At 36.8% G+C, this 24,657-nt stretch overlaps 3 protein-coding genes across 3 annotated transcripts; all 3 read right to left on the reverse strand.

The window, feature by feature from the left end:
• Nucleotides 1-1,295: 1,295 nt before the first annotated feature.
• LOC127901885 (uncharacterized) lies at nucleotides 1,296-2,402 on the reverse strand. The gene has a single exon (XM_052439923.1). The coding sequence runs from the start codon at nucleotides 2,400-2,402 to the stop codon at nucleotides 1,296-1,298; it is 1,107 nt and encodes a 368-aa protein (XP_052295883.1).
• Nucleotides 2,403-9,801: 7,399 nt separating this feature from the next.
• Nucleotides 9,802-10,908, reverse strand: LOC127901886 (uncharacterized). The gene has a single exon (XM_052439924.1). It carries the CDS (start codon nucleotides 10,906-10,908, stop codon nucleotides 9,802-9,804), a length of 1,107 nt encoding a protein of 368 aa, XP_052295884.1.
• Nucleotides 10,909-18,307: 7,399 nt separating this feature from the next.
• LOC127901887 (uncharacterized) lies at nucleotides 18,308-19,414 on the reverse strand. Its single transcript, XM_052439925.1, has one exon. The coding sequence runs from the start codon at nucleotides 19,412-19,414 to the stop codon at nucleotides 18,308-18,310; it is 1,107 nt and encodes a 368-aa protein (XP_052295885.1).
• Nucleotides 19,415-24,657: the final 5,243 nt, after the last annotated feature.

The following is a 24,657-nucleotide window of genomic DNA, read 5'->3' on the forward strand; positions in this document are numbered from 1 at the left end:
GGTTTAAGTTCTAAGGTAGGTGCCTGCACAATTGAAGGTAAAAGTTTCTCGTTTAATAAAGGCAATTCAAGGTAAGAAACATTATACCCATTGGTGCGTAATGTGAATGCTCCATCTAAGATCGCCATAGCTTCCTCTACCTCATCATCCAACTTTATCAAATTTGCATGTTCCTTAGAATCATTTTTCGTAAGATTTTTGCTTATCGCAATTTCAAAACTGTCATTACCGGATAATTCAAAGAAATCCTGCACCAAAGTATTAATATCATCCATGGCAAAAACAGAATGAACATCACTGGGATACCTCATTGCCTCAAAGATATTGAAGCGGATCACTTCACCATCGAATTCCATTGTGAGGGTTCCATCGTGAACATCAATCTTGGTTCGGGCTGTCTTAAGAAATGGCCGCCCCAACAGAATAGGAGTAGGATTGGGCGACAACTCATCCTCCATTTCAAGGATATAAAAATCAGCTGGAAAGGCCAATTCATTGACCTGCACAAGAACGTCTTCCATAACCCCTTTCGGGTAAGCATTAGATCTGTCAGCCAATTGAATAATTATACCAGTTTCTTCCATTGGACCTAAATTCAAGGAGTTATAAATCGAATATGGCATAACATTAATTGAGGCCCCTAAATCTAGCATACATCTTTCGAATCTGGTATTACCTATAGTGCAGGGGATAATGAAAGTACCTGGATCCTTGCACTTAGGTGGAAGTTTTCTTTGAAGTACAGCAGAAACATTCTCTCCAACACTTACCTTTTCGTTACCGCTCAACTTTCGCTTGTTGCTGCATAATTCCTTCAAAAACTTTGCATAACGCGGCACTTGTTTAATAGCATCAAGTAGAGGAATATTTACCTCTACTTTACGAAAGGTCTCAAGGATCTCTTTTTCTTGTTCCTCTTTATTGGTTTGTTTAAATCTGCTAGGAAATGGTGGAGGAATGGAGAGAGTCTTAATTCGAGGTGAGGGGATACTTACCTGGCCAGATGGATCGACTGGCAATGCCGAGTGGGAATCATCTTTCCTTGTTAAAGGAAGAGCCTCAGGTGAGGAATTGGTCACAGAGGGTGATAATGTTGTGGATACTTTTAATGGCTTAGCTAATAATGGTTCCAATTGCTTTCCGCTCCTAAGAGACACAGCACTGGCATTCTCCTTTGGATTAATTTCTGGTTGAGAAGGTAACTTTCCTGAAGTTCTACCCTCTATCCTACTCATAGATGTGGCCAGTTGGCCAATTTGATTCTCTAAATGTTGGAGCTGTGTCTGGGTAGTCTGTTAGAATTGCATAAAGTTAGTAGCGAGAGCTTTTACAAGATCTTCTAAAGATGTACCTTGATTTTGAGGAGGTGGGGGTGACCGAACTTGGTAAGGCTGTTGCACCCGCTGTTGGGGGTAGCCCGGTGGTCGAGATGGTGCCACATTAGGAATGCCTTGTTGTTGGTTCCCATACCTAAAATTAGGGTGATCCTTCCACCCTTCATTGTAAAAATTAGAGTAGGGATCATACCTTTGTCTTGGTTGGCCTAGGAACCCCTCAACTGCGTTGGCCTGCTCATGTGATCCCTCTTGGAGAGTAGGGCACATGTCAGTCGCATGTCCGACCATAGAACATACGCCACACGGTCTCATTTGTTGCCCTAGAGCTAATTGTTGCACCAAAGAAGTAAGATTTGAAACTTGTTTTTCTAAAGAAGTAGTACTTACCTCATTGACTCGCTTAGGTGGCGGCAGTAGATCGTTTCTAGTGTTAAACTGTTGGGAATTAGCAGCCATGTTAGCAATGAGATTTCGGGCTGCTTCTAGTGTCTTATCCACGAGTGCTCCTCCACTAGCAGCATCAATCATACTCCTATCCATAGGCAGTAGACCCTCATAAAAGTATTGAATAAGAAGTTGATCACTTATCTGATGGTGGGGGCAACTAGCACATAGCTTTTTGAATCGTTCCCAATAGTCGTAGAGCGGCTCTCCATTATACTGTCGGATTCCACAAATTTCTTTTCGAATGCTGCCAGCTTTTGATGCTGGGAAATATTTCTCCAAAAATAGCTGCCGCATCTCATTCCATGTAGTGACAGTACCGGAGGGAAGATAGTACAACCATTCCTTGGCTGAATCCGCCAAAGAGAATGGGAAGGCCATTAGCTTAACTTGCTCTTCAGAAACTCCGGCTGGTTTCATTGTGGAGCAGACCACATGGAACTCCTTCAAGTGCTTATTTGGATCCTCTCCTGCAAGACCATGAAAAGTAGGAAGAAGATGAATCATCCCAGATTTGAGTTCAAAATTTACCTGAGGGTTTGGATTCTCAATGCATAAGGGTTGCTGGTCCAAGTTAGGAGCTGCCAACTCTTTAAGTGTTCGGTTGTTATTTTGAGCCATTGGTTCGGATTCTGGGCTGCTTGGCTCTGTCTTCGGGAGTGGAATGTGGATGGCAAAATTGAGTTCTGAATATGATGAGGTTGCTCTAAGTTGTTCGAGTTTCAATCGAATGTCCTCTATGCTCATGAAAATCTAAATATAGAACAAAAAATAACTAATTAAAATAAAATAAATAAATAAAATGAGAAAAGAAATAAAAATAAAAAATAATAAAATAAAACGAGTGATAATAAACAAACTAGACGCTAGTCCCCGGCAACGGCGCCAAAAATTTGGTAGTGTCGTTAAGGTGCACCAAATTTAAAACCTTACCACTAATATAAATAATTAGTACAGAGCGAGTAAGGATCGATCCCACAAAGACTATGCTAGTTATATTTATTATTAACTCAAAAGCAAGATTTAAAATAAAATAATAGTAATAATAATAATAATAGTAATAGTAATAATAATATAAATTAATCTAACTAAAGAAAATGCCAATTAAAAATAAAAGGGGGATTTATGAATTTTTAACTAAATAGTAAGAAATAAAGAAATTAAAATTACGAACAAGAATTTAATAAAAACTCTAATTAAAGGAGAAAGAAATAATAATGATGAAAACTTTGGTTAAAGGATCATTCGCCACCACCAAACATGCACATAATATATTAATTCTATCATCAATTTATATTGAAACTATCAACCGTAGACAACAATAAGCTCTGTTAGTCTCAATCTTTCCTTAGTGTGTCGTTAGGCAAAACAAGCTCTTCACCTAATCTCTAACCATTAAATAATTTAAAACAAGCTCTTTAAATTTAAGATAATGGAAGCATTAAACAAAGAAAGATGTTAGGTTGATCTAGGCAATAAACACACAAGCTCGGATTATTTAACCTAGGTTATGTTCTTCAATTGAAATCACTGATTCCAACCTGCTACTAATGATTAAAATATCAAGACAATTACGGATCAAGAATTTTAATCTAGCAATAAAATTTATTCAAGTCCTATCTAATTGGCCACTCAAACAAAACAAGAATAAACCATGAACATTAATTATAGAAGAACATAAACAATCTCAATTAAATAAATTGAATGATAGAATTTAAATTTAATTGCATAGCATGTTTAGGGTTTTGAATTCACCCTCAACCAAATAAAAATTTAGCCTAACATAATTAAATTGGGAATAAGAAAATTGATAAAACCAGTCATGGAGATTAATTCAAGCGGCTGCCTTTTTCTTCAATTTAATTCCGGTTGTTGGCTTCTTTTTTTTCTTTTTCTTCTTGTTGCTGCCGAATCCTTCTTGCTGCCTTGCTCTCTAAATCAAAAGCCAAAAGTTGGCTTTTATACTGCCCAAGATTGGCCGTATTTTAAAGCAATTAATTTGTTTCCTTTAATTGCCATGCACATGCCATTTCAATTCTTTATTTCCAATGCTTTGTCCACCACTTGTTTAGGCAATTCACGTGCATGAAATATGGCCATTTCCTTTTTCTTCTTTGTTCAATTTGCTTCCCATATTAACCAATGAGCAAGCCAAAGCCACTTTAATGCTTGCACATGTTATTACCCTTTAAGATTCTTGATTCCAATTAAATGAAGCCGCCAAATTGAATTAAATTCAATTCCCTCTTTAATCTCCACGTGATGGTCATAATCTTCTGAATATGCATGAATTAATTTTGTTGGCTTCGGTTTTCTTGGTTTCCAAAAATCACTAATTATTTCCCTTTTCTAATTCCTTCAAGCAGATCTCTTCTTAAATGCTCTGATTTAATTTCTCTTTAATTCCAAAATATACCTAAAATAACAAAATAAATAAAACTAAGATAAAAATTAACACAATAAAATATAAGTTACTAAATTAAAAATTAACTAAAATAACTAAAATATTTAAGACCAAAACAAGAAAAAGATAGAGAAATTAATAGCAAAATATATGGAAAATATACACTTATCAAATTCCCCCACACTTACCCTTTGCTTGTCCTCGAGCAAACCTAAAACAAAAATAAAAAGAAAACCTAAACTAGTTCACTTTCGTAGGAAATCACGATTGCATTTAGCGTATGCAACAAGCCTTTAAACCCCTAGGCGGCCCTAGTGGACGAGTTATAGTCTCGTGAGGGCTTCAGCGATGATACCCACAAACATCATTGCATTTTTTTTTTTTAGCAGAAAAAGAACAAAGGAATTTAAAATAAAACTAGCCTCAAATATTGCATAAATCATATAGCTCAAAGAAAATTTCAAATATTATCGAAGTTCTAACTTTAATTCAATAGTCAATCACATCTCTCTTTTGATTCTCATAGTGTGTGTGTGAATCAATTCAATTAAAATCAGTTCCCAAAATCTTCAATATCAACAGCCTTTGCCTTGAACAAAGAAAAGAGTAGGTCAAACTAATCTTATCATCTTGATCTCCAAATTTTTTTTTTTTTTACAGGCATTTGTGTGCATTTTCTTTTGAAGTTCCCTTTTTTTTTGTAGTCAGGAGCTTTCACTCTACCCCTTAAGGTAGCCTTCTTCTCATGGTAGATTATCCTCTACATACTGGTGGTACATAGGCCCAAATTACTCAAGGATAGCTTCACTCTTAAGGGTTATAGGTAGCTATTTCTGACTATGGTGCCTGTGTATACTACACTGTATTGTGGAGATAAGAATCAAGACAAACAGTCATTTACTCAATCTAAAATTCTCAACTCAGGCTGCGTCAATCTCAAATTCTAAGTCAAAATTATGAAAGAATTGATATTAGTGCTATGGTTTAAAGAATCTCAATTAAGAGGAAATCAACACAAGAATCAAGTATAAACTAAGGTAATATTCAACCCTTTCTAAGAACCATATTCATTGTCAATCAAATTCTTATCATTGACTAATATTCAAAACAATGTGTTTTTTTTTTTTTTGTAAAAAGAAAAAGACAAAGTAACAAAAACTAAGTTCGAAATCCACCCCCCCACACTTAATTCTTACATTGTCCTCAATGTAAGCCTAAGCTAACAAAAGACAGAATTAAACATGGGAAAATGAGATGAGACACACAAACAAAAACAAACAAAATTCAACACAACGTAGGTAAAGTAAATGAGAATGAGAAGGAGAAAAATCAAATCTGTTATGGCGTGCTGTCAAAATCTTTTCTCCAGCCATTGGGTTGCCTCTCAATAAGCGCTTGGTTTATTGTCCTCAGCCTGACCTGGTTCTCAAGTTTCACTCATCAACGTACGCAGGTTCATAAAGTGGAGCCTCATCTACATTGAGTGTTTGAAAGTTTTCATAGTAAGGCTTCAACTTATGACCATTAACTTTGAACTCTTTACCTGTCTTTAAGCTCCTGATCTCAACTGCACCATGATGAAAAACATTAATAACAACAAAAGGCCCAACCCATCGAGAACGTAACTTACCTGGAAACAACTTAAGGCGAGAATGGAATAGCAAAACTTTCTGTCCAACTTTAAAATTCTTTCTCAAGATCTGCTTGTCATGAAAAGCCTTAGTTTTTTCCTTATAGATTCGTGAACTCTCATAGGCATCATTTCGAATTTCCTCTAATTCTTGCAATTGGAGCTTTCTGTGTTGACCGGCGACGTCCAGTTCCATGTTACATTGTTTCACAGCCCACCATGCTTTATGTTCAAGTTCCACTGGAAGATGACAAGGCTTACCATATACCAACCTGTAGGGTGACATACCGATAGGAGTTTTGTATGCGGTCCTATATGCCCAAAGTGCATCATCAAGCCGTAAGCTCCAGTCCTTTCTATTTGGATTAACTGTCTTTTCAAGGATTGATTTCACTTCCCTATTAGACACCTCAACTTGCCCACTAGTTTGTGGATGGTAGGATGTAGACACCTTGTGAGTGATGTTGTATTTTCGAAAGAGGGCTTCTATTGACCTGTTACAAAAGTGAGTGCCTCTGTCGCTGATAATTGCCTTTGGTGTTCCAAACCTTGTAAAGATGTTACTCTTTATAAAATCTACCACAACCTTAGAATCGTTAGTTCGGGTGGCTTTTGCTTCCACCTATTTTGAAACATAATCAACCGTAAGAACAATATAGAGATTACCAAACGATGAAGGAAATGGTCCCATGAAGTCGATGCCCCAAACATAAAATATCTCAACTATAAGAATGGAAGATTGTGGCATTTGATTTCTAGGTCCTAAATTACCTGTTCTCTGACAGCGATCACAAGATTTGCAAAACAAATATGCGTCCTTAAATAGTGATGGCCAATAAAAACCGCTTGCAAGTACCTTAAGGGCTGTTCTCTTTGGTCCAAAATGTCCTCCACAAGCCAAAGTATGACAAAAGGTGAGAATAGAAGTAAATTCAATTTCGGGTACGCACCTTCTAATAACTTGATCAGAACAATGCTTCCATAAGTATGGCTCATCCCACACATAGTACTTGGCATCACTCTTGATCTTGGCCTTTTGTGCACGGGTTATCTCTTTCGGTACTGTCCTGGTCACCAAGTAATTGACAATATCTGCATACCAAGGAGTAACTATACCTACATGTAATAACTGCTCATCTGGAAAGTTCTCATGCAATGGAAGTGCATCTTCGTTATAGGTAAGTCGACTCAAATGATCTGCCACCAAATTCTCAGAACCTCTCTTATCTAGAATCTCTATGTCAAATTCTTGCAATAGAAGTATCCATCGTATAAGGCGCGGTTTGGCATCTTTTTTGGTGAGCAAGTACCTAATAGCTACATGGTCAGAGTAAACGATTACCTTAGATCCAATTAAATAAGAACGAAATTTCTCTAAGGCAAAGATAACTGCTAAAAGTTCTTTCTCTGTGGTGGAGTAGTTAAGTTGTGCATCATTCAATGTACGAGAGGCATAATAGATGACATGAGGAAGCTTGCCCACACGCTGGGCCAACACGGCTCCAACAGCATAGTCACTGGCATCGCACATAATCTCAAATGGTAAATCCCAGTTTGGTGGTTGAATCACAGGGGCCGATGTCAAAACTTCTTTTAACTTCTTAAAAGCTCTTTGGCACTCTTCATTGAAGTCAAACGTTGCATCCTTTTGAAGTAAGTCAGAGAGGTAAAGCTATCTTGGAGAAGTCCTTGATAAACCTGCGATAGAAACCTGCATGACCAAGAAAAGAACGAATCTCCCTCACACTAGTAGGAGGTGGTAAGGAGCGTATAAGATCTATCTTAGATTTATCAACTTCAATCCCCTTTTCAGAAATAACATGGCCTAGTACAATACCTTGATTAACCATAAAATGACATTTTTCCCAATTAAGCACAAGGTTAGTGTCAATGCATCGTTTAAGAACAAGTGTAAGGTTATCTAAACATTTATCGAAAGAATCACCATAAGCTGTAAAATCATCCATAAATACCTCAATGATGTTCTCTACATAATCAGAAAAAATACTCATCATACACCTTTGGAAAGTGGCAGGAGTGTTACAGAGACCAAACGGCATGTGTCGGTAAGCAAATGTTCCGAAGGGGCATGTGAATGTTGTTTTCTCTTGATCTTCCGGAGCGATAACGATCTGATTATAACCTGAGTAACCATCAAGAAAACAATAATGAGAGTGACCACTTAACCTTTCAAGCATTTGATCAATAAATGGCAAAGGAAAATGATCCTTGCGAGTGGCTGCATTCAGTTTACGATAGTCAATGCAAACTCTCCACCCAGTTTGAACTCTAGTTGGCACAAGCTCGTTTTCTTCATTCTTAACCACTGTGATGCCTGATTTTTTTGGAACTACCTGCACAGGACTCACCCATTTACTATAAAAAATGGGATAAATAATCCCCACATTAAGGAGTTTCAGTATCTCTTTTTTTACGACTTCCATCATTGGTGGATTAAGGCGGCGTTGTGCATCTCTCGTTGGTTTAGACCCTTCCTCTAGCAAAATGCGATGCATGCACATGGAAGGACTAATTCCCTTAATGTCGGCAATGGTCCAGCCAATCGCCGTCTTATGATCTCGAAGCACCCTAATTAACTTTTCTTGTTGAACTGGGGTGAGGGTTTTAGCAATTATGACTAGAAGTGTTTCATTCTCACCCAAGTAAATATATTGCAGGTGTTCTGGGAGTGGTTTAAGTTCTAAGGTAGGTGCCTGCACAATTGAAGGTAAAAGTTTCTCGTTTAATAAAGGCAATTCAAGGTAAGAAACATTATACCCATTGGTGCGTAATGTGAATGCTCCATCTAAGATCGCCATAGCTTCCTCTACCTCATCATCCAACTTTATCAAATTTGCATGTTCCTTAGAATCATTTTTCGTAAGATTTTTGCTTATCGCAATTTCAAAACTGTCATTACCGGATAATTCAAAGAAATCCTGCACCAAAGTATTAATATCATCCATGGCAAAAACAGAATGAACATCACTGGGATACCTCATTGCCTCAAAGATATTGAAGCGGATCACTTCACCATCGAATTCCATTGTGAGGGTTCCATCGTGAACATCAATCTTGGTTCGGGCTGTCTTAAGAAATGGCCGCCCCAACAGAATAGGAGTAGGATTGGGCGACAACTCATCCTCCATTTCAAGGATATAAAAATCAGCTGGAAAGGCCAATTCATTGACCTGCACAAGAACGTCTTCCATAACCCCTTTCGGGTAAGCATTAGATCTGTCAGCCAATTGAATAATTATACCAGTTTCTTCCATTGGACCTAAATTCAAGGAGTTATAAATCGAATATGGCATAACATTAATTGAGGCCCCTAAATCTAGCATACATCTTTCGAATCTGGTATTACCTATAGTGCAGGGGATAATGAAAGTACCTGGATCCTTGCACTTAGGTGGAAGTTTTCTTTGAAGTACAGCAGAAACATTCTCTCCAACACTTACCTTTTCGTTACCGCTCAACTTTCGCTTGTTGCTGCATAATTCCTTCAAAAACTTTGCATAACGCGGCACTTGTTTAATAGCATCAAGTAGAGGAATATTTACCTCTACTTTACGAAAGGTCTCAAGGATCTCTTTTTCTTGTTCCTCTTTATTGGTTTGTTTAAATCTGCTAGGAAATGGTGGAGGAATGGAGAGAGTCTTAATTCGAGGTGAGGGGATACTTACCTGGCCAGATGGATCGACTGGCAATGCCGAGTGGGAATCATCTTTCCTTGTTAAAGGAAGAGCCTCAGGTGAGGAATTGGTCACAGAGGGTGATAATGTTGTGGATACTTTTAATGGCTTAGCTAATAATGGTTCCAATTGCTTTCCGCTCCTAAGAGACACAGCACTGGCATTCTCCTTTGGATTAATTTCTGGTTGAGAAGGTAACTTTCCTGAAGTTCTACCCTCTATCCTACTCATAGATGTGGCCAGTTGGCCAATTTGATTCTCTAAATGTTGGAGCTGTGTCTGGGTAGTCTGTTAGAATTGCATAAAGTTAGTAGCGAGAGCTTTTACAAGATCTTCTAAAGATGTACCTTGATTTTGAGGAGGTGGGGGTGACCGAACTTGGTAAGGCTGTTGCACCCGCTGTTGGGGGTAGCCCGGTGGTCGAGATGGTGCCACATTAGGAATGCCTTGTTGTTGGTTCCCATACCTAAAATTAGGGTGATCCTTCCACCCTTCATTGTAAAAATTAGAGTAGGGATCATACCTTTGTCTTGGTTGGCCTAGGAACCCCTCAACTGCGTTGGCCTGCTCATGTGATCCCTCTTGGAGAGTAGGGCACATGTCAGTCGCATGTCCGACCATAGAACATACGCCACACGGTCTCATTTGTTGCCCTAGAGCTAATTGTTGCACCAAAGAAGTAAGATTTGAAACTTGTTTTTCTAAAGAAGTAGTACTTACCTCATTGACTCGCTTAGGTGGCGGCAGTAGATCGTTTCTAGTGTTAAACTGTTGGGAATTAGCAGCCATGTTAGCAATGAGATTTCGGGCTGCTTCTAGTGTCTTATCCACGAGTGCTCCTCCACTAGCAGCATCAATCATACTCCTATCCATAGGCAGTAGACCCTCATAAAAGTATTGAATAAGAAGTTGATCACTTATCTGATGGTGGGGGCAACTAGCACATAGCTTTTTGAATCGTTCCCAATAGTCGTAGAGCGGCTCTCCATTATACTGTCGGATTCCACAAATTTCTTTTCGAATGCTGCCAGCTTTTGATGCTGGGAAATATTTCTCCAAAAATAGCTGCCGCATCTCATTCCATGTAGTGACAGTACCGGAGGGAAGATAGTACAACCATTCCTTGGCTGAATCCGCCAAAGAGAATGGGAAGGCCATTAGCTTAACTTGCTCTTCAGAAACTCCGGCTGGTTTCATTGTGGAGCAGACCACATGGAACTCCTTCAAGTGCTTATTTGGATCCTCTCCTGCAAGACCATGAAAAGTAGGAAGAAGATGAATCATCCCAGATTTGAGTTCAAAATTTACCTGAGGGTTTGGATTCTCAATGCATAAGGGTTGCTGGTCCAAGTTAGGAGCTGCCAACTCTTTAAGTGTTCGGTTGTTATTTTGAGCCATTGGTTCGGATTCTGGGCTGCTTGGCTCTGTCTTCGGGAGTGGAATGTGGATGGCAAAATTGAGTTCTGAATATGATGAGGTTGCTCTAAGTTGTTCGAGTTTCAATCGAATGTCCTCTATGCTCATGAAAATCTAAATATAGAACAAAAAATAACTAATTAAAATAAAATAAATAAATAAAATGAGAAAAGAAATAAAAATAAAAAATAATAAAATAAAACGAGTGATAATAAACAAACTAGACGCTAGTCCCCGGCAACGGCGCCAAAAATTTGGTAGTGTCGTTAAGGTGCACCAAATTTAAAACCTTACCACTAATATAAATAATTAGTACAGAGCGAGTAAGGATCGATCCCACAAAGACTATGCTAGTTATATTTATTATTAACTCAAAAGCAAGATTTAAAATAAAATAATAGTAATAATAATAATAATAGTAATAGTAATAATAATATAAATTAATCTAACTAAAGAAAATGCCAATTAAAAATAAAAGGGGGATTTATGAATTTTTAACTAAATAGTAAGAAATAAAGAAATTAAAATTACGAACAAGAATTTAATAAAAACTCTAATTAAAGGAGAAAGAAATAATAATGATGAAAACTTTGGTTAAAGGATCATTCGCCACCACCAAACATGCACATAATATATTAATTCTATCATCAATTTATATTGAAACTATCAACCGTAGACAACAATAAGCTCTGTTAGTCTCAATCTTTCCTTAGTGTGTCGTTAGGCAAAACAAGCTCTTCACCTAATCTCTAACCATTAAATAATTTAAAACAAGCTCTTTAAATTTAAGATAATGGAAGCATTAAACAAAGAAAGATGTTAGGTTGATCTAGGCAATAAACACACAAGCTCGGATTATTTAACCTAGGTTATGTTCTTCAATTGAAATCACTGATTCCAACCTGCTACTAATGATTAAAATATCAAGACAATTACGGATCAAGAATTTTAATCTAGCAATAAAATTTATTCAAGTCCTATCTAATTGGCCACTCAAACAAAACAAGAATAAACCATGAACATTAATTATAGAAGAACATAAACAATCTCAATTAAATAAATTGAATGATAGAATTTAAATTTAATTGCATAGCATGTTTAGGGTTTTGAATTCACCCTCAACCAAATAAAAATTTAGCCTAACATAATTAAATTGGGAATAAGAAAATTGATAAAACCAGTCATGGAGATTAATTCAAGCGGCTGCCTTTTTCTTCAATTTAATTCCGGTTGTTGGCTTCTTTTTTTTCTTTTTCTTCTTGTTGCTGCCGAATCCTTCTTGCTGCCTTGCTCTCTAAATCAAAAGCCAAAAGTTGGCTTTTATACTGCCCAAGATTGGCCGTATTTTAAAGCAATTAATTTGTTTCCTTTAATTGCCATGCACATGCCATTTCAATTCTTTATTTCCAATGCTTTGTCCACCACTTGTTTAGGCAATTCACGTGCATGAAATATGGCCATTTCCTTTTTCTTCTTTGTTCAATTTGCTTCCCATATTAACCAATGAGCAAGCCAAAGCCACTTTAATGCTTGCACATGTTATTACCCTTTAAGATTCTTGATTCCAATTAAATGAAGCCGCCAAATTGAATTAAATTCAATTCCCTCTTTAATCTCCACGTGATGGTCATAATCTTCTGAATATGCATGAATTAATTTTGTTGGCTTCGGTTTTCTTGGTTTCCAAAAATCACTAATTATTTCCCTTTTCTAATTCCTTCAAGCAGATCTCTTCTTAAATGCTCTGATTTAATTTCTCTTTAATTCCAAAATATACCTAAAATAACAAAATAAATAAAACTAAGATAAAAATTAACACAATAAAATATAAGTTACTAAATTAAAAATTAACTAAAATAACTAAAATATTTAAGACCAAAACAAGAAAAAGATAGAGAAATTAATAGCAAAATATATGGAAAATATACACTTATCAAATTCCCCCACACTTACCCTTTGCTTGTCCTCGAGCAAACCTAAAACAAAAATAAAAAGAAAACCTAAACTAGTTCACTTTCGTAGGAAATCACGATTGCATTTAGCGTATGCAACAAGCCTTTAAACCCCTAGGCGGCCCTAGTGGACGAGTTATAGTCTCGTGAGGGCTTCAGCGATGATACCCACAAACATCATTGCATTTTTTTTTTTTAGCAGAAAAAGAACAAAGGAATTTAAAATAAAACTAGCCTCAAATATTGCATAAATCATATAGCTCAAAGAAAATTTCAAATATTATCGAAGTTCTAACTTTAATTCAATAGTCAATCACATCTCTCTTTTGATTCTCATAGTGTGTGTGTGAATCAATTCAATTAAAATCAGTTCCCAAAATCTTCAATATCAACAGCCTTTGCCTTGAACAAAGAAAAGAGTAGGTCAAACTAATCTTATCATCTTGATCTCCAAATTTTTTTTTTTTTTACAGGCATTTGTGTGCATTTTCTTTTGAAGTTCCCTTTTTTTTTGTAGTCAGGAGCTTTCACTCTACCCCTTAAGGTAGCCTTCTTCTCATGGTAGATTATCCTCTACATACTGGTGGTACATAGGCCCAAATTACTCAAGGATAGCTTCACTCTTAAGGGTTATAGGTAGCTATTTCTGACTATGGTGCCTGTGTATACTACACTGTATTGTGGAGATAAGAATCAAGACAAACAGTCATTTACTCAATCTAAAATTCTCAACTCAGGCTGCGTCAATCTCAAATTCTAAGTCAAAATTATGAAAGAATTGATATTAGTGCTATGGTTTAAAGAATCTCAATTAAGAGGAAATCAACACAAGAATCAAGTATAAACTAAGGTAATATTCAACCCTTTCTAAGAACCATATTCATTGTCAATCAAATTCTTATCATTGACTAATATTCAAAACAATGTGTTTTTTTTTTTTTTGTAAAAAGAAAAAGACAAAGTAACAAAAACTAAGTTCGAAATCCACCCCCCCACACTTAATTCTTACATTGTCCTCAATGTAAGCCTAAGCTAACAAAAGACAGAATTAAACATGGGAAAATGAGATGAGACACACAAACAAAAACAAACAAAATTCAACACAACGTAGGTAAAGTAAATGAGAATGAGAAGGAGAAAAATCAAATCTGTTATGGCGTGCTGTCAAAATCTTTTCTCCAGCCATTGGGTTGCCTCTCAATAAGCGCTTGGTTTATTGTCCTCAGCCTGACCTGGTTCTCAAGTTTCACTCATCAACGTACGCAGGTTCATAAAGTGGAGCCTCATCTACATTGAGTGTTTGAAAGTTTTCATAGTAAGGCTTCAACTTATGACCATTAACTTTGAACTCTTTACCTGTCTTTAAGCTCCTGATCTCAACTGCACCATGATGAAAAACATTAATAACAACAAAAGGCCCAACCCATCGAGAACGTAACTTACCTGGAAACAACTTAAGGCGAGAATGGAATAGCAAAACTTTCTGTCCAACTTTAAAATTCTTTCTCAAGATCTGCTTGTCATGAAAAGCCTTAGTTTTTTCCTTATAGATTCGTGAACTCTCATAGGCATCATTTCGAATTTCCTCTAATTCTTGCAATTGGAGCTTTCTGTGTTGACCGGCGACGTCCAGTTCCATGTTACATTGTTTCACAGCCCACCATGCTTTATGTTCAAGTTCCACTGGAAGATGACAAGGCTTACCATATACCAACCTGTAGGGTGACATACCGATAGGAGTTTTGTATGCGGTCCTATATGCCCAAAGTGCATCATCAAGCCGTAAGCTCCAGTCCTTTCTATTTGGATTAACTGTCTTTTCAAGGATTGATTTCACTTCCCTATTAGACACCTCAACTTGCCCACTAGTTTGTGGATGGTAGGATGTAGACACCTTGTGAGTGATGTTGTATTTTCGAAAGAGGGCTTCTATTGACCTGTTACAAAAGTGAGTGCCTCTGTCGCTGATAATTGCCTTTGGTGTTCCAAACCTTGTAAAGATGTTACTCTTTATAAAATCTACCACAACCTTAGAATCGTTAGTTCGGGTGGCTTTTGCTTCCACCTATTTTGAAACATAATCAACCGTAAGAACAATATAGAGATTACCAAACGATGAAGGAAATGGTCCCATGAAGTCGATGCCCCAAACATAAAATATCTCAACTATAAGAATGGAAGATTGTGGCATTTGATTTCTAGGTCCTAAATTACCTGTTCTCTGACAGCGATCACAAGATTTGCAAAACAAATATGCGTCCTTAAATAGTGATGGCCAATAAAAACCGCTTGCAAGTACCTTAAGGGCTGTTCTCTTTGGTCCAAAATGTCCTCCACAAGCCAAAGTATGACAAAAGGTGAGAATAGAAGTAAATTCAATTTCGGGTACGCACCTTCTAATAACTTGATCAGAACAATGCTTCCATAAGTATGGCTCATCCCACACATAGTACTTGGCATCACTCTTGATCTTGGCCTTTTGTGCACGGGTTATCTCTTTCGGTACTGTCCTGGTCACCAAGTAATTGACAATATCTGCATACCAAGGAGTAACTATACCTACATGTAATAACTGCTCATCTGGAAAGTTCTCATGCAATGGAAGTGCATCTTCGTTATAGGTAAGTCGACTCAAATGATCTGCCACCAAATTCTCAGAACCTCTCTTATCTAGAATCTCTATGTCAAATTCTTGCAATAGAAGTATCCATCGTATAAGGCGCGGTTTGGCATCTTTTTTGGTGAGCAAGTACCTAATAGCTACATGGTCAGAGTAAACGATTACCTTAGATCCAATTAAATAAGAACGAAATTTCTCTAAGGCAAAGATAACTGCTAAAAGTTCTTTCTCTGTGGTGGAGTAGTTAAGTTGTGCATCATTCAATGTACGAGAGGCATAATAGATGACATGAGGAAGCTTGCCCACACGCTGGGCCAACACGGCTCCAACAGCATAGTCACTGGCATCGCACATAATCTCAAATGGTAAATCCCAGTTTGGTGGTTGAATCACAGGGGCCGATGTCAAAACTTCTTTTAACTTCTTAAAAGCTCTTTGGCACTCTTCATTGAAGTCAAACGTTGCATCCTTTTGAAGTAAGTCAGAGAGGTAAAGCTATCTTGGAGAAGTCCTTGATAAACCTGCGATAGAAACCTGCATGACCAAGAAAAGAACGAATCTCCCTCACACTAGTAGGAGGTGGTAAGGAGCGTATAAGATCTATCTTAGATTTATCAACTTCAATCCCCTTTTCAGAAATAACATGGCCTAGTACAATACCTTGATTAACCATAAAATGACATTTTTCCCAATTAAGCACAAGGTTAGTGTCAATGCATCGTTTAAGAACAAGTGTAAGGTTATCTAAACATTTATCGAAAGAATCACCATAAGCTGTAAAATCATCCATAAATACCTCAATGATGTTCTCTACATAATCAGAAAAAATACTCATCATACACCTTTGGAAAGTGGCAGGAGTGTTACAGAGACCAAACGGCATGTGTCGGTAAGCAAATGTTCCGAAGGGGCATGTGAATGTTGTTTTCTCTTGATCTTCCGGAGCGATAACGATCTGATTATAACCTGAGTAACCATCAAGAAAACAATAATGAGAGTGACCACTTAACCTTTCAAGCATTTGATCAATAAATGGCAAAGGAAAATGATCCTTGCGAGTGGCTGCATTCAGTTTACGATAGTCAATGCAAACTCTCCACCCAGTTTGAACTCTAGTTGGCACAAGCTCGTTTTCTTCATTCTTAACCACTGTGATGCCTGATTTTTTTGGAACTACCTGCACAGGACTCACCCATTTACTATAAAAAATGGGATAAATAATCCCCACATTAAGGAGTTTCAGTATCTCTTTTTTTACGACTTCCATCATTGGTGGATTAAGGCGGCGTTGTGCATCTCTCGTTGGTTTAGACCCTTCCTCTAGCAAAATGCGATGCATGCACATGGAAGGACTAATTCCCTTAATGTCGGCAATGGTCCAGCCAATCGCCGTCTTATGATCTCGAAGCACCCTAATTAACTTTTCTTGTTGAACTGGGGTGAGGGTTTTAGCAATTATGACTAGAAGTGTTTCATTCTCACCCAAGTAAATATATTGCAGGTGTTCTGGGAGTGGTTTAAGTTCTAAGGTAGGTGCCTGCACAATTGAAGGTAAAAGTTTCTCGTTTAATAAAGGCAATTCAAGGTAAGAAACATTATACCCATTGGTGCGTAATGTGAATGCTCCATCTAAGATCGCCATAGCTTCCTCTACCTCATCATCCAACTTTATCAAATTTGCATGTTCCTTAGAATCATTTTTCGTAAGATTTTTGCTTATCGCAATTTCAAAACTGTCATTACCGGATAATTCAAAGAAATCCTGCACCAAAGTATTAATATCATCCATGGCAAAAACAGAATGAACATCACTGGGATACCTCATTGCCTCAAAGATATTGAAGCGGATCACTTCACCATCGAATTCCATTGTGAGGGTTCCATCGTGAACATCAATCTTGGTTCGGGCTGTCTTAAGAAATGGCCGCCCCAACAGAATAGGAGTAGGATTGGGCGACAACTCATCCTCCATTTCAAGGATATAAAAATCAGCTGGAAAGGCCAATTCATTGACCTGCACAAGAACGTCTTCCATAACCCCTTTCGGGTAAGCATTAGATCTGTCAGCCAATTGAATAATTATACCAGTTTCTTCCATTGGACCTAAATTCAAGGAGTTATAAATCGAATATGGCATAACATTAATTGAGGCCCCTAAATCTAGCATACATCTTTCGAATCTGGTATTACCTATAGTGCAGGGGATAATGAAAGTACCTGGATCCTTGCACTTAGGTGGAAGTTTTCTTTGAAGTACAGCAGAAACATTCTCTCCAACACTTACCTTTTCGTTACCGCTCAACTTTCGCTTGTTGCTGCATAATTCCTTCAAAAACTTTGCATAACGCGGCACTTGTTTAATAGCATCAAGTAGAGGAATATTTACCTCTACTTTACGAAAGGTCTCAAGGATCTCTTTTTCTTGTTCCTCTTTATTGGTTTGTTTAAATCTGCTAGGAAATGGTGGAGGAATGGAGAGAGTCTTAATTCGAGGTGAGGGGATACTTACCTGGCCAGATGGATCGACTGGCAATGCCGAGTGGGAATCATCTTTCCTTGTTAAAGGAAGAGCCTCAGGTGAGGAATTGGTCACAGAGGGTGATAATGTTGTGGATACTTTTAATGGCTTAGCTAATAATGGTTCCAATTGCTTTCCGCTCCTAAGAGACACAGCACTGGCATTCTCCTTTGGATTAATTTCTGGTTGAGAAGGTAACTTTCCTGAAGTTCTACCCTCTATCCTACTCATAGATGTGGCCAGTTGGCCAATTTGATTCTCTAAATGTTGGAGCTGTGTCTGGGTAGTCTGTTAGAATTGCATAAAGTTAGTAGCGAGAGCTTTTACAAGATCTTCTAAAGATGTACCTTGATTTTGAGGAGGTGGGGGTGACCGAACTTGGTAAGGCTGTTGCACCCGCTGTTGGGGGTAGCCCGGTGGTCGAGATGGTGCCACATTAGGAATGCCTTGTTGTTGGTTCCCATACCTAAAATTAGGGTGATCCTTCCACCCTTCATTGTAAAAATTAGAGTAGGGATCATACCTTTGTCTTGGTTGGCCTAGGAACCCCTCAACTGCGTTGGCCTGCTCATGTGATCCCTCTTGGAGAGTAGGGCACATGTCAGTCGCATGTCCGACCATAGAACATACGCCACACGGTCTCATTTGTTGCCCTAGAGCTAATTGTTGCACCAAAGAAGTAAGATTTGAAACTTGTTTTTCTAAAGAAGTAGTACTTACCTCATTGACTCGCTTAGGTGGCGGCAGTAGATCGTTTCTAGTGTTAAACTGTTGGGAATTAGCAGCCATGTTAGCAATGAGATTTCGGGCTGCTTCTAGTGTCTTATCCACGAGTGCTCCTCCACTAGCAGCATCAATCATACTCCTATCCATAGGCAGTAGACCCTCATAAAAGTATTGAATAAGAAGTTGATCACTTATCTGATGGTGGGGGCAACTAGCACATAGCTTTTTGAATCGTTCCCAATAGTCGTAGAGCGGCTCTCCATTATACTGTCGGATTCCACAAATTTCTTTTCGAATGCTGCCAGCTTTTGATGCTGGGAAATATTTCTCCAAAAATAGCTGCCGCATCTCATTCCATGTAGTGACAGTACCGGAGGGAAGATAGTACAACCATTCCTTGGCTGAATCCGCCAAAGAGAATGGGAAGGCCATTAGCTTAACTTGCTCTTCAGAAACTCCGGCTGGTTTCATTGTGGAGCAGACCACATGGAACTCCTTCAAGTGCTTATTTGGATCCTCTCCTGCAAGACCATGAAAAGTAGGAAGAAGATGAATCATCCCAGATTTGAGTTCAAAATTTACCTGAGGGTTTGGATTCTCAATGCATAAGGGTTGCTGGTCCAAGTTAGGAGCTGCCAACTCTTTAAGTGTTCGGTTGTTATTTTGAGCCATTGGTTCGGATTCTGGGCTGCTTGGCTCTGTCTTCGGGAGTGGAATGTGGATGGCAAAATTGAGTTCTGAATATGATGAGGTTGCTCTAAGTTGTTCGAGTTTCAATCGAATGTCCTCTATGCTCATGAAAATCTAAATATAGAACAAAAAATAACTAATTAAAATAAAATAAATAAATAAAATGAGAAAAGAAATAAAAATAAAAAATAATAAAATAAAACGAGTGATAATAAACAAACTAGACGCTAGTCCCCGGCAACGGCGCCAAAAATTTGGTAGTGTCGTTAAGGTGCACCAAATTTAAAACCTTACCACTAATATAAATAATTAGTACAGAGCGAGTAAGGATCGATCCCACAAAGACTATGCTAGTTATATTTATTATTAACTCAAAAGCAAGATTTAAAATAAAATAATAGTAATAATAATAATAATAGTAATAGTAATAATAATATAAATTAATCTAACTAAAGAAAATGCCAATTAAAAATAAAAGGGGGATTTATGAATTTTTAACTAAATAGTAAGAAATAAAGAAATTAAAATTACGAACAAGAATTTAATAAAAACTCTAATTAAAGGAGAAAGAAATAATAATGATGAAAACTTTGGTTAAAGGATCATTCGCCACCACCAAACATGCACATAATATATTAATTCTATCATCAATTTATATTGAAACTATCAACCGTAGACAACAATAAGCTCTGTTAGTCTCAATCTTTCCTTAGTGTGTCGTTAGGCAAAACAAGCTCTTCACCTAATCTCTAACCATTAAATAATTTAAAACAAGCTCTTTAAATTTAAGATAATGGAAGCATTAAACAAAGAAAGATGTTAGGTTGATCTAGGCAATAAACACACAAGCTCGGATTATTTAACCTAGGTTATGTTCTTCAATTGAAATCACTGATTCCAACCTGCTACTAATGATTAAAATATCAAGACAATTACGGATCAAGAATTTTAATCTAGCAATAAAATTTATTCAAGTCCTATCTAATTGGCCACTCAAACAAAACAAGAATAAACCATGAACATTAATTATAGAAGAACATAAACAATCTCAATTAAATAAATTGAATGATAGAATTTAAATTTAATTGCATAGCATGTTTAGGGTTTTGAATTCACCCTCAACCAAATAAAAATTTAGCCTAACATAATTAAATTGGGAATAAGAAAATTGATAAAACCAGTCATGGAGATTAATTCAAGCGGCTGCCTTTTTCTTCAATTTAATTCCGGTTGTTGGCTTCTTTTTTTTCTTTTTCTTCTTGTTGCTGCCGAATCCTTCTTGCTGCCTTGCTCTCTAAATCAAAAGCCAAAAGTTGGCTTTTATACTGCCCAAGATTGGCCGTATTTTAAAGCAATTAATTTGTTTCCTTTAATTGCCATGCACATGCCATTTCAATTCTTTATTTCCAATGCTTTGTCCACCACTTGTTTAGGCAATTCACGTGCATGAAATATGGCCATTTCCTTTTTCTTCTTTGTTCAATTTGCTTCCCATATTAACCAATGAGCAAGCCAAAGCCACTTTAATGCTTGCACATGTTATTACCCTTTAAGATTCTTGATTCCAATTAAATGAAGCCGCCAAATTGAATTAAATTCAATTCCCTCTTTAATCTCCACGTGATGGTCATAATCTTCTGAATATGCATGAATTAATTTTGTTGGCTTCGGTTTTCTTGGTTTCCAAAAATCACTAATTATTTCCCTTTTCTAATTCCTTCAAGCAGATCTCTTCTTAAATGCTCTGATTTAATTTCTCTTTAATTCCAAAATATACCTAAAATAACAAAATAAATAAAACTAAGATAAAAATTAACACAATAAAATATAAGTTACTAAATTAAAAATTAACTAAAATAACTAAAATATTTAAGACTAAAACAAGAAAAAGATAGAGAAATTAATAGCAAAATATATGGAAAATATACACTTATCAGGAGCCTTGCTATTCTCAATTGCCTTCAAGATAGCCGGCTTGTCTACCTAGTTCTCTACTCTTGGCACCACCAGCCCCATATCAGTACTCCATTCCTCGGTTATGATGCGCTCAAAAGCATTGTCAACTATGTTCTTTTGTCGAGGTACCAAGCCTTCAAACTTAACTTAAAGCTCCTCAGGGTCTTCCACCTTATAGGCCTTCTCCTCTGAAACTTCATCAAAGTGTCTCCTCAAAGTCTTGTTCACTCCAGAGATCATCCCTTCATGAGGGTACCCCTAGAGGCGTCCTTTATTCAGCTGCCCATCGAGCTAAACTTCATATCGTCACGTGTCGCTCCTACTTTTTAAAAGGGAAAAATGAAGCAAAGCCGCCTGTACTGTAAAAACTAAATCCAATCAACAAACATCTCCGAACAGGTCACACCAAATTATTAGAGTTCAACAATTTTCGAAAGTTGACATAAGCTTCAACATTAGACGTGGGGCTTGAGTTAAATTAGTGGTAACAATTTTAAAAAATTGACCTTTGCATTAAAGAATACACATATATACTAAATGGTTGTGGCTCAGTTGGCAGCGCATGCTGAGTTTGTAGAAAGAATTCTCGGGTTTGATCCCCACTAAACACACTATTTGGGAGGGATAAAGAGTTTTAACTGTGACTACACCCCGAATTCGGATTAGTCGAGACCCAATACAGTTGCGGGACACCGGATGATTTACAAAAAAAATAAAAAAGAATACACACACATATATACATACATATATATATATATATATATATATATATATGCTACTTACAAAAGTTTATGGGCTTAACTTCTCAAAAGATAGTTTACAGATTGAGAGATATTGCTTCAAACTTATATTCTTAGTGGAATAATTACTCTCAATAGATGTGACATATTCTCCTCCGCAATAGTTGTTAGCAAGTGGTTAACTTAAAAAAAATTAAAAAAAATCACGAACTCCGATATGCAAAAAAAAAAAAAAAAAAACTCGAGTTCATAATATTTCAATATAATATTAACTAGCCTTGAAAAAATCAAGGCCCCATTTTAGTATATTTTCTCATTTTAGTATATTTAATAGAGAAAATTGCTCAACGCAATTTTTGTTTCTTTCCAGCTGTATCCATATTTATCACAAAAATTTCAATCAATATAATTGACTTTCATTTAAATAAAAAGGCCTAATTTTGAAGATTGCCAAAGACTATGCTTGGCATCTTCTATAAGTAGCAACTCTACAAACACCCACCATAGCGTGCTGCAAAAATTCTTCAAACATCAACTTTTTTTTTAATATTAATTCAAAGCTCATTCACCTAAGTGATCAACCATGTTGAGTTTTGTAGCTTCAATAACAAAGTATTTGATACGAGCGTGGGCCTTTTTGATGACCTATCCTGTCTTGGGACTTTGCATGCATTCATGCAATGAACTGATCAATTTGCAGAAGCTAGAGCGGGCTGCTCATGATGATCATGAAGAGATAGAGTGTGCTGTCTGTCTTTGCAAGATTGAAGAAGAAGAGATGAGGGAGTTGAGATGCAGTCATTTGTTTCATCAATCTTGCTTGGATGCTTGGACAGCCTACAAGTATGCCACGTGTCCCATCTGCCGGGATTCAATCGCTCCGCCTAGGTTGGTCACTGAGCTTGGAGAGGAGATGCTCTTCTTTAATTTCTGTTCCTTCAGTTCCACTTCTCAGCGTGATAAATGGTGGGTACGTTAAATCACATGCATGATTAAAAGTTATATATATGCTTTTATCAGTTACTTCAAAGTTTTCGCAATACTCTGATGCTCCTTTTGATATCAAAACTTTCATTGGACTAATTCATTCTACCTACAAAGCAATCACTTTCTTTTCTTTTTGAGTCAAAATTTTGACAAAAAGAGAATAACGGAATATTATGAAAATTAAGAGGGTGTAAGCAGTAAAATTATAAATCGTAGAGAAAAAGTGTCAATCTCCTAATGAATTAGGGTTATGTAATTCTAACTTAAATTTTTTACTTCAAATTTTAAAATAAATCTTCAGCCACTTATTTCAAAAATTTCAATGTCATTTTGACTTTCGATATAAACTACTAGATTGCTTGAAATAAATAGCTCAAGAATTGTGTCAAAATTTTAAGTAAAAAAAAAAAAGTGAATTAAAATAGGCCCATCCAATAAATAATGTTTTAAGTATTTTTTAAAATATAGACACTAAATAAACTATTAATCCAAAATTCTTGATTCCTTGAATACATAAAAAAGTCAAGTAATTTAATGATAATACCCTGTGAGAAATGTATCCGGATGTTTGGCAGCCAAGAAAATCAGAGAAAATGAAAAATGGAAAGATTTAGAATCAATTAGAATAAACTTTCGTGTACACACATTATGAGCAATCTAAGCTCAATTTATATCAGTCAATCTACACTAACAACTTGCTAACAATAACTACTTGAATCTATCATATATTGCCACATAGCAAATTAGTTACAACTTAATACACATGCTGAGAATATACTTGACACGTCAACAGCTCACAAATCTCAACAACTCACTTACTTACTCAGCAACTCACACAGCTCAACACTTGCTTATTATCCTTAATATCCCTCCTCAAGTTCAACCTTGGGGAGCAAGATTGAGCTTGTCACGTAAGTGATGAAAAAGATGGCACGCTAAGGCCTTGGTAAGGATATTTGCAATTTGATTAGAGCTGGAAACATAACGAACCTATAGATTGTTAGCATCAACTTTTTCCTCTGAGAAAATGCACATCCAATTCAATATGTTTTGTCCAAGAATGGAACTTAGGATTGCATGCCAAGGTTGTGGCACTTTAATTGTCACACCAAATGATAGAAGAAAGACGAATAACAAGTTGATGGAGTAAGGATCTTATCCATAATACTTTTGAGGCAGCCAATGCCAAGGCTCTATACTCATATCAGTGCTTGCTGAGAGACAACAACTTACATTTTAGAACACTGTGGTACAAGATTAGGACCAACAAACACACAATAACTAGCAACTGACCATTTTTCATCTATGTTAGCAACCTAATCTGCATCACTAAAGCAATCGATTTGCAAGTTACCTTGATGATAAAACTGCAATCCAAGGGAGATGGTTCATTTGAGATACTTAAGAACCCTCTTGCAAACTTGCCAGTGATAAATGGTTAGGGCTAAGAGAAATTAGCTAAGTTTGTTGATTGGAAAAGCAATTTCTGGTCTTGTTAAAGTGACATATTGTAGTGCCCCAACAGTGCTTCTATACAAAGAA

The sequence above is a fragment of the Citrus sinensis genome, chromosome 4, assembly GCF_022201045.2.
Source record: "Citrus sinensis cultivar Valencia sweet orange chromosome 4, DVS_A1.0, whole genome shotgun sequence".
Classification (NCBI taxonomy): domain Eukaryota; kingdom Viridiplantae; phylum Streptophyta; class Magnoliopsida; order Sapindales; family Rutaceae; genus Citrus; species Citrus sinensis.

Coding starts and splice junctions, on each gene's coding strand:
- LOC127901885 (XM_052439923.1), bottom strand. CDS start 2,402: ATGGCTCAAAATAACAACCGAACACTTAAAGAGTTGGCAGCTCCTAAC.
- LOC127901886 (XM_052439924.1), bottom strand. CDS start 10,908: ATGGCTCAAAATAACAACCGAACACTTAAAGAGTTGGCAGCTCCTAAC.
- LOC127901887 (XM_052439925.1), bottom strand. CDS start 19,414: ATGGCTCAAAATAACAACCGAACACTTAAAGAGTTGGCAGCTCCTAAC.